At 42.2% G+C, this 10,872-nt stretch overlaps 1 protein-coding gene across 1 annotated transcript in view; it reads left to right on the top strand.

Moving 5' to 3' along the window:
- The window catches only part of LGR6 (leucine-rich repeat containing G protein-coupled receptor 6), a 169,877-nt gene that overhangs the window by 20,383 nt on the left and 138,622 nt on the right, over positions 1-10,872 (top strand). The window contains exon 2 of the mRNA XM_015415603.1: positions 10,039-10,134. Coding sequence (XP_015271089.1) covers positions 10,039-10,134 — 96 coding nt within the window. The remainder of the gene's footprint in view (positions 1-10,038; positions 10,135-10,872) is intronic.

The raw sequence follows: 10,872 nt of genomic DNA, 5'->3' as shown, positions 1-10,872 counted from the left end.
TGCTCACATGTTGTCTGTCAATCCCCTCTTTATCCCACCCTTCCTCCAGTCTCCCTTCCCTTATATTGACCTCACAACAATGGCAATATCACCCAGCCTGATGAAGGGAGCTTTGACTCTTGGAAACTTATTCCCTGAAACTCTTGTTGGTCTCTAATCTGCTATTGGACTCAAATCTAACTGTCCCAGTATCACCAAGTAAGTGCCATGCAAAATGTAGATCTGAACATGGGTCTCCTCAATCCACACTGGTCTTCATGCCATTGGTCCATCTACTTCAACGTGGTCTGCTCTGATGCAGGTGATCTCTAGAGATTCAGACAGAGACAGATCCTTTCCAACACCTGTTTTCTTAGACCACCTCGGTTTAAACCTTTATCCTTTGGCACACAAAGCATGATTTCTCTACCATCAGTCCATCAGTGTCATCATTGTCTACTCAGACTGGCAGTGGTTCTCCAGGGTTTTATGTAGAGGATTTTGCCCATGCCATGCTTTGTTTCTGAGCCGTTGGGCCTGGCTAAGGGGATTTTCAAGGGTTTCCAGGTCCCCCTAAATTTCTGGAGAACCCCTTCCTAAATCCCACATGGCTCTGCCTCCATAAATAGTGACAATGGCCTGTGACGTCACTGGCTCCTCCCTATGATGTCACTGGGCCTTGGTTCTTTTAAGGACCTAGCGCAGCAATGCCTCTGGCCCAGCCCCAGCCCCCCCCCCCGGGAAATTGGAAAGTCTACGCCCTTGGTCTGACCTAGATGCTCTTCCAGTTGCTATACCTCCTGCCCTGTAGGATGCAGCTATTGGGAGAGATGTCATTGAATGAATATTTGCCTGTCTCTTTTAGGCGCACACTATCTGCATTTTCTGTTTGGAATGTTCCATGGGGCTCTGAACTTACAAGAAAGAAGGTAATCGCCATGGCTGAAATGGCTGGTAGTTACCCAGAAATGTGCATGTTTTTCTTGTTTCCATCACTTGCAAATGCAGCATATCGTTGCTATGATGTTCTGACAGCTTATCTGCAAGGACGGGGCTTTCTGTATTGCGCATACGTACCATATGCTCCCTGTGCAGGAGATACTGCTAGGAACTGTTAAGAAAGGAAGTTTTTGAGTCAATTGTGTGTGTGTGTGTGTGTGTGTGTGTTAAGTGCAGTCAAGTTGTTTCCAACTTAAGGATGACCCTATGAATTAATGTTCTCCAAAAGTCCTGTCTTTAGTAGGTTCTTATTGAACTTAATGGGACTGAAGAACAAACTGCCTCATGACCTTTAAAAATATTGAACCTTTAAAAAAATGTCTTTTTACCGAAGGAAAGTTCTAGTCTTGTGTAAATTCCGTATAGGTAGCTTCATAATTGACACAGACTATTTGAAAGCTGACTAGATTCAGGATTTAGAGCAACACGTTACAGAGCCAAAAAGGAGACATGCCATAAAATCAGCCACTTGACATCCCTTCACCCCAAACCTGTGTTTCATACTTTGGCCTCCCAAAATTATTTTTATGTATTTATTTAAAACATTTCTATGCTGCCTTTCCACCCAGGTAGGTTCCCCAAGGCAACAATGTAGGGTTGGTTTTTTTGGTGTTTTTTTAAAATAATAAATGCTAGAGATATGTCAGTCCACAAGCGAACCTGGTAGCATGTTTTAGAAATGTCTGGTTAATGAATCCTATTACATTGTTTTGTTTTAAGGGCAGATAACTGTACTGAATTATTTCTTTATCTAATTATTGCACAAAGTGTTAAGAGTGAGTTTCCACTTATACTTAGGTAGCAGTTGAGCATGGGCCACTGCAACCCCATAGCAATTGCAGGAGTGGGGCAGCTGCCATACAGTGTGAGGAGAGTGAAGTCTGAATACCGTGCAGGAGAGAAGAGGGAGGAGGAACTGTAGACTCATTGGGGAGGGGGGGCTGTGCCTGTGATCTCTGACTGTTCCTAACAAATCATGAGGCAGGCTCATGGGATTAAAAGATTAGCAAACATGAAGTAAAGTATTGTATAATCCACACCTGCTCAGGTGCATCCTTTCTTTTCCTGTTCTAGGAACTCCTGTCCCTGGGAATATTTATTTGCAGTGTTAGACAGCATTTCCTTCCTTTTTTCCACGACTTCTTAAAAAATTCCACTCCAGTCTGGTTAGAGTGTTTGTCTAGAGCCAGCCTGTATGAAGTAGACATCTTTTACCTTTACCTCTGGAGGGCAGTGGAGTTGACAGAGACCACTGAAGCCGATGAGGCAGCAGTTGGACTGAGGAGTTGTATATAGGCTTGCAAAGAAACACCTATACTGAATGGACTTCACCATGCAAGTAGCTAAACTAGTTGTGAGTTTGTGAAAGTGGATTGTGGACATTTTGAAGAGGAAATTTGGTACCTCTGTTTGCTGATTTGCACTTTTTGATTTAATGTGTCTACACTGGCCCTCTGATGACTCCCAAATGATAAGAAAGCCAACTGTCACCTCATAAAAGATGTGAGGATTTTATCAAAATAGTGATCCACATTGTTGGAAGGGGTGTGGGGGGGTCTGTCCTAAAATCAGTAAATTCTGGGAAGAGATCCGTACAGTGATTATGGAAATAACTTCGCTTAACCTTAATCTTACTCCAGAGGACTTCCTACTGAACCGTTGGTCATCTGACATAGATCCTAGGAAGAGGGAAATAATTTCCTTACTCCTGGCCACGGCTCGCCTAACTATTGCTTCGTGTTGGAAGTCTACAGCACCTCCGACGTTAATGGTATGGCATGAAAAAGTCTGAGAACACTTTGTGATGGCAAAGATCACTGATAAGATACATAGAGCCCAAACCTCACAGTCTTCCTACTCCAAATTTGAAGCTACATGGTTTCCAATCTTTTCATATCTTACAGCACATGATATTTTACCTACAAACGTTCACTTTCACAAATGGATCGCAATGTAACACCTTTTTGTAGACTTTATTAGGTGAAGCTTTCATTCTTTGTTATGTTTAAGTTAATTAGATCTTGGAGTATCATTTGGAATCCTTGGTATTGGTATTGTATTTCTACGTTTGAAAACTGCTTTGTAGAACTTATTTTGGAAAATAATAAAAAATCTTTAATCAAATAAAAGATGTGAGGGTAATTTTCAGGTCAGATGGTGGGAGTGACTTGTACCTGAACAAAAATGTTATTCTTTACCAGATACTCTTAGTCAGCATTTGGGCAACCATTACTTTTTGACTGATGCTAATTAGCTACATTGTAATGGGAGGTTTACCACCTTGTCATTATGCTGGTTCAGCTTCCATTTTTACCTATTGCCAGGTCATGACGAGCTTACCATGTACAGAAGCTTGCTCATTTCTTAGATTTCTGTTAAAGCCCTGCTATACAGATAACCATGGTTGTAACGGGGGGTGTTTTGAAACTACTATAATTCAGGGTGCCCTGCTGCTTTGGGCCATTTCTGACAAAAGAAGTTCACATGTCATAGTTATGAACTACCAATAAACAGAATACTTCTTATAAAGAACTGTGTAGTGTGATCTAACTATTGAACCCTGACAGGTTGATTCTCTGTTCTGTTTGCTGTTGATCCACCTCTACTTATTGACTGAAGTACGGTCTCAACAATACAGTCATCAGTGATATATCTTTGTTTAGAAAGGTAATTAAATGCATTTGGTGTAAGCTTACCACCTCAGGGATCCACCTCAAAAATTCTCTGATGATTCCACATTATTTTTTAGTCGGTAGCAGTTTGAACATTTGCAGTAGGCTCCCAGGGAATTAAGTTTATGGTACCTTCCATCATACCTTCCATCATTGAATTCTAATTCCAAACTGTCTGAAAGAACAGACTATCTATTGTTTATTGCTATTGTTTCTTCAACTTTCTGTGTAACATGAGCAATGATTTATGGGATATGAAGTTGTGATGGATATGATAGCACCATGATAGCACAAAAAAAGCAGGCTTTTTGAAATGCTGCTTGTATTAGAGAGTCAGGGAGTTCAAGAATTAATCTTCCCTGGAGAGAAGAGCTCAGGTGATTGGCTGCTCTGCTCTCTGATTGGCCGGCATCAGCTGAGAGAGAAAATAAAACAGCTGATCTGGAGGGGAAAGAGGTCTTTTGCAGCTGGGTATTTTGCAAATTGATCTTTCGCCTTTAGGTTATCTGAAAACTAACGTCTGAATCAGTAGCCAGAGGGTTTGGTTTCTGAGGGAAGAGACATTTGGGTGTCAGTGTTTTCTGATAGACAATAGTCAGAAAAGTACTTCTACAGAAAGAAGATAAACTCCATTGTCTAAATATATTAAAACTGCTCTCAGGGACAACTTTAAATTCTAAGTTAGAAAAGCTACAGAAGAACAGCTACATACAGACAAAGAATACTGCAGAAGGATTTGGCAGGAGGTCTGGGTAGTCAGAGAGAGCTCCCAGACAACCCAAATAGTAAAAGAAGTTCTTGCTTCTTAGGGACAAGGAGAATAACGTCCTGCCAGTGAAAGGGGTTGGGAAGAGAACCTTGGTCTGTGATAAAGGACAGAAGCTTAGACACCTCAGGAGTTAATGAAAAGCTGTATTATCTAAAGGAAAACCTGTAATATCAGAAGAAAGTTTTTTACCTCAGCAATCTTAAAACCTGGACTATTCCTATTATACATATATTCCCTGCCTGTTTAATAAAATCTTTATTCTGTTTTTGAAAGTTAATTTGCCATTTCTCAAGGGTTTAAAAAAACTGGACAGCTCCTTTGTAGAGTTCCTGAGCTGAGAAAAAGCCTAAATTAAATATCTAAACATAGGGTGGGACAGTCAAGTCTTTTATGACAAAGAATATATACATACTACTGTAGGGCAACTCAGTCACTGAGGGGAACTGAAGATTTGGCGAGGAAAATCTGCCAGACAGTTGGGGAGATACAGGGGTTCATCATAGAAGCCCTTGGAGCTCTGGGAGATTTTTAAAACTCCTTTACACTACATAATACAAATTAATTCAGCTAGGTAGCCATGTTGGTCTGAAGTAGTAGAACAAAGTTTGAGTCCGGTGGTACCTTTAAGATCAACAAATTTTTATTCTGGGTATAAGCTTACATGTGCATGCACACTTACTCAGTTTATACCCAGAATAAAACTTTGTTGGTTCCTTTCATCTGTGAACCCCACATTTTAATTACCTTTCCTCAGTTTTTTTCCTCTCCTTCCCCCATTGCATTAGATACATACAGTTTATAAAGTTGCATCCTGAATTATTTATAAAGTTGGTTGGAGTGAGGGTGGGTTTATTTTTTATTTATTTATTTAATTTTCGACTTCTATCGCTCTGACCCCGAAGGGTCTCTGAGCGGTTTACACAATTATTCAACCTAACTAGGGCCACATTATTTGTATGGGAGGTGATAGCCTACCAGCACCCCAGCCGCGGGCTTAGTTGTTGTTCAGTTCCTGGCTCGGCTCGGCTGTTGCTCAGTTCCTGGCAGCTCTTCGGCGCTTCACTTCCTGGCGCCCGGAACAGGTCTTTAATCCGCTCCTCCTTCCGGTCGGCTTCACCCGGTGCTTGGCAACACGCCAGCTGCAGCTCCGGTTCTGTCCCACAGGCTCCACCACGCCGCGTAATAGACATATTACCTTTATCCAGTTTTTCAGGCTTTCAAGATTCAAAGCTGCCTTCATCAGATACAAGTTTTGACTCTGGAAAGCTTATACCTTGAAAATCTTGTTAGTCTTTAAGGTGCTACTGGACTCATATCTAGCTTTTCTGCTGCAGACCAACATGACAGCCCTCTGAAAATTTCCTTTATGCAATGACCCAAAGGATTTCATGTTCATAGGTTTTTTTCTTTCCGTGGTTTGTTAGTCTTTTTTTTTAATTTTTTTTCCCAAAACTACAAATAAGAAAAAGGATGGGAAAGTTACAAACTATGGGAGAAAGTATAGCAAAACTACTAAAACCCCAAAAGGTGAAGGTACTGTACTTGTTACAATATAATAGCTTCTAGTATATATGGTTAAATTGCATCGCCAGTGAATTAATATTTCTTGCTTACATATGTCAAGCCCAGATAATTTGACTTGGCAAGGCTCAATACAAAAGACAAGTTAATAAAAAGATTTAAACAGACTTCAGAGATAATCAGCAACTCACTTTTTATATCTTCTTTCCCTCAATTTATATCCTTCTTTGGGGGCCGCCACCCGTAATTCCAAGTCCAAGTCCTCTCCAGCAAGTGATTCTTTGCCACTTACCTTTTCTTCATCTTCTTCTCTTGCTGGTTCCTTTTGTTGTCACAAAAACTCTTGTGCTTTCATAACAGAGTCAATTTTTTCTTTCTTGTCTTTAAATTTGAAGAGTAGTCCTTTAGGTAAAATCCATTTGTAAGAGATGCTATTCTTTTGAAGATACACCGCCAAGTCTCTGTATTTATTCCTCTTTTTCCATATTTCAAAGGGAATATCTTTTAAGACTTTTATCTCTTTACCATTGATTTTAAGGATAGTTCCACTTGTTCCCTTTAGGATCTGATCCCTCACTTGTCTTCTGGAGAATCTCACCACCACTTCCGCAGGTAGATTATTTTTCTTTATAAATTCTGAATATGACCTATAGATCACATCCATCTCGCTTATAAGGAAATCCGCTTTTAAATCTGCTACCGGCCCCAAAACATCAGCCAAAGTCTGTTTGAGATTCTCCCCTTTAATCTCAGGAATCCCCTGGAATCTCAGAATGTAGCTTGCTTTTTCCATTTGAAGTTGTAAAAGTTGCGCTTCATCAGAGTTCCTCTTTTTTTCCATCTCCTGCATTTGTTTTTTAAGCTTCTTAGTGTTGGCATCCACTTCCTTCAAATTCTCTGCTGTTTGCTCTGTTTTTTTAACATTCTTGTTTAGTTGTTGCTGTTGTGTGGCAAAGTTTTCATTGAGCATCATCATTTGCTCCAGCAGGAGTCGCAATGCTTCTATTAACATCTTTGAAAAGTCTATGGTTGTGTCTGGTGACCGCACTTGCTGGGCTAGCACTTCCTGAAGAAGGCTTGAGTTTCAGAGGCTTATCTTTCTTTGACTTTTTATTCGACATCTTTGAGGATGTTTACATTTGCTCAATTTTGCCAAAAGTCTCTAAAGTCTGCAGACCTCTTGGAAATCTCTTGTAAGTTCCTTACTGTAGTCCCATATCGCTTTTATTTCTGTCCCCCTTAAACAATCATGCTTAAAGTCCATATTGTTTCTGTGTGTGGGGGGTACCCCCTTGCTTAGTTCAAGGGAGACTTTCAGCAGATTTTCTGTTGCTTGTTTCAACCGGACTCACTGTTAATGTCGATCTGGTAGATCTCGCTTTTCATACGCGTATTCCGCTCGCCCTTCACTTGCTTGTCCCGGTGTGCGTCACTTGTCCCGTGGTGGGAACACAGCGGTGAGACCGTTGGGCATTGGGACGCCTCGATGCCCTGGCAATGTGCCGGCGGAGAGGCGACCCTCAGCGCCCCATGACTAGGAGCCCTTCGCAAGGGCCCCCGGGAGACACATATGATTGCGCCCCCTCTCAATCCGCTGGTTCATGGATCGTGTCCTTGGAGCACCCGAGAGACATGTCCGCCATCGTTTCGCCAAAACAAGAAGTCGTGGTTTGTTAGTCTTAATGCATTTTACCACACAAGACTTAAATTGACCTGTACCACAAAAGCAAGTCCCATGTTGGCTAGAATATATGTTGGCTAGAATTTTTCTTTTTCTTTCTATTTGGAGGCCAAAGTATGTGTGATAGCAGAAGACCCATCAAAGGATCTGCAACAGGGAAAGTTGGATGGGGGAAAGGAGTTAGCTCTTTCTCCACACACTGTTTTCCTAGTAAATAGCCCTCCCAGAACTGCTATCAATCATACATGTAAGCAGACCAGTACCAAATGGGTACCTATCTGTTTACCCTGTTGGGCAACCAGGCATCTGAGAGGAGGCAATTTGCATCAGAAAAGTAGTCAAGATGGGGAGAGTTAACCATTCCTCATTCACACCCAAACCCAATCCACCACCACCACCAGCTGCAATTAACACTTAAAAATTCACAGAAGATTTGATCACGAATCATGCAGTAACATCGTTTCACCCACACATTGTACAAGTGAGGTTCATTTGCACTTTTTAAGTGTTGCATGTCAAATGGCCTCATGTTAGTACAATTAATCAGAAACAAAGGTGCAAAGTACACAGAGATTCAGCCTCTAATGTGGCAAGTGTACATTAGAAGCTACCCTGAAGCTCTTGGTATCCTAAGATTTAATAAATACACAGTTGAGAAATAAAACTTTATGTGGACTTTATATGGTATTGGGGAATATCAGAACATAGCATTGTTCTGCCTTTTAAGCAAAAAAGGATTCTAACAAAAAGCAAATGAAACAAGATCCTATTTATGAGAGGAGAGGGACATCAAAGCACTTGACTTAAGGTACCCCTTGAGGGACAGATGAGTTATGAAGCCTGAATCATACGTTTCCAGGAATTTTGTCTTAGTTTTCCAGTGTATACAGGTTTGGAATTCTTATGGCATACAGAAATGAGGAGTTCTCTTGCAAGTTTACAAGATATTAAGGAAGTGTATTAAGGAACAGCTCCCTCCTAAGACCCTGATGGCAGCAGTGCACCCATGCCAACATGGTGCTGGCACAGCACCGATCGGCATCCTTTGCCTGTTCCACACAGGGGGGGAAACTGACAGAAAACATCCACAGTCAGCATAGTGATGGTGATGGCACTAGCATCCCTAGCAATTCTGCCAACGTCCACTGATTATGGAAGAGTATGCCAGTGATATCCCCATGACACATATTGGCACAGCCAACTGCTGGCTTCCAAAGTGGCAATGGCCCCCTAACGTCACATAGATGCTGCTGTTGATCATGCCATAAGCTCAGCAGGTACTTGGGATCGTACTGAGAATGGCACCCTTCCTAGCCAAGAAGGCTACTTGCAGAGAGACTAAAGAGACACAAGAGTAGTAATAAGTACTGACAGGAAAGAGCATGCGACTGCATGTGGTGCTCAGTTATAATCTGCACCCCTCTTTCCAACTGAGGGATATTGCATATGCATGAAGCCCACTGTTACCCATCTCTTGTGGGGAGATGCAATGGAACCATGTCTGCGCTGTCTGCTGAGGCTGCTCCATGGGGCTGTGTTCCCACTAAGCAATGTTCACCATGGGTGTTTCGCCTGCAGAGACGCAGATCCGTGAGGTGGTTTGTAGTGATTCTAGACACACTGTATCCCCACACACAGTGGAGGGGGGGGGTCACCCCAACACAGGATTGTGCTGACAGCATGTTACTGGCATGTCCAGATCTGCCAGTCTCCCTTTTCAACTCTGTAGTTATGTATTGCTAGCCACAGTTGTGGAAGCTAAGTGTTATTGGGACACAACACAGAAGGGATGGAACACAACACACGGGGCACAAGGGGATGGGGGCAATGGTTGTGGCAGTTCCAGGTGGGGGTTGACCTTCCTTCTCTGATTATCTGTGTGCAGTGCCTTGTCCTTGCACCTCATATTAAGGGAGCAGGGTCTTGCCTTTAGCATCTGTGTCCTAGGCAGTGTGGTGTTAGGCAAATGTCACAACGTTAGTTCTCTCCCTTGGCTCTTTGGGTGAAGGCTCTGAAGTGTGCACGGCATAAGCCAGAGTATGATTTATCATATGAATTAAAGGTAAATAGAGGGGAGCTGTGATTCTCCATAATGGGAGCATTAAAAGTGGCTGCAGATTTAGTTAGCATCCTAACCTGTGCCAGCGCTTGGGGGTGGGGAGGGGGAGGGAGGCGGGGAGGGCACTTCTTTTTGTATGGGTTTATATGGGATATGTCAGTGTTTTTTAAAATTATTTTTGAAGGCCAGACTGAAACTGCTGAGTCAGAATCCATGGATCTCTGCCTAATGGTAGTGCTTTCCTCCAGTGCCTTCAGCATGTGGGTCTAACCTGTTAAGCTTTAATCGAATATGGTTCATTCTCCTTACACAGCATAGACGTTTAATTAGCATAGGACCTACATTGCAAGTGTTACAGTTTCTGTTATTTTTTGTCTTTCAGGGATTTGAGCATGAATAACATCAGCGAGTTGCTTCCTGGTGACTTCCATCACTTGCGCTTTCTAGAAGAATTGTAAGTATAACTGAGCATGTAGTATCTTCTGGGTTGAATTATTCCCCCCTCCCAATTTTGGGGCAAGGCTGTGTATGCTAGAGTTAGACAAATGTAAGTATTTTTGCTTAAACTGCCTCCAAATGTTTAGTTCACTCAGGTCTTTCCAGACACTTTCTCTTTAGCCCTCTGTGTTGGTTGATAAAAACCAGTAGTGCTACATTCCATCAAATATAATGGAAGTGAATGGGGTAGACATGCTGTAGGGGAGATAGCTAGAGTAGACGTGTTGCAGGGGATAATAATTTATCATTTTTAAACAGCCAAAAAAATATAAAATGTTTAAAAATAGAACAATGAAATGGTAGGGGATAATTGCAAGGGAATTGATAGTCTTGCTGGTATTGATATTTTTCAGAAAGAAAGTATGCACTTTCCACATGAATAGAATTTGTTACATGCCCAGACTTAGGGTTACCTGAATGATCCCGTTGGCCTTCAGAACCACAAGGTATAGATAGGGACTCCAGGGCAAGTGATGCTCTGTATTCTTGGTGCTTGCAGGGGGCCAATAGTGTGAGGGCTCCTACTGTCCTGGCCCCACTGGTGGACCTCCTGATGGCACCTGGTATTTTTGGCCACTGTGTGACAGAGTGTTGGACTGGATGGGCCATTGGCCTGATCCAACACTGGCTTCTATTATGTTCTTAACCCCTTCACAAGTACTACAGTGGAGAAACACTTCGCCACTAGGATATC

The sequence above is a fragment of the Gekko japonicus genome, unplaced genomic scaffold, assembly GCF_001447785.1.
Source record: "Gekko japonicus isolate JY-2015 unplaced genomic scaffold, Gekko_japonicus_V1.1 scaffold2640, whole genome shotgun sequence".
Lineage (NCBI taxonomy): Eukaryota > Metazoa > Chordata > Lepidosauria > Squamata > Gekkonidae > Gekko > Gekko japonicus.
Note: the sequence above shows the minus strand (reverse complement) of the source record. Positions and strands in the feature narration are given on the sequence as shown.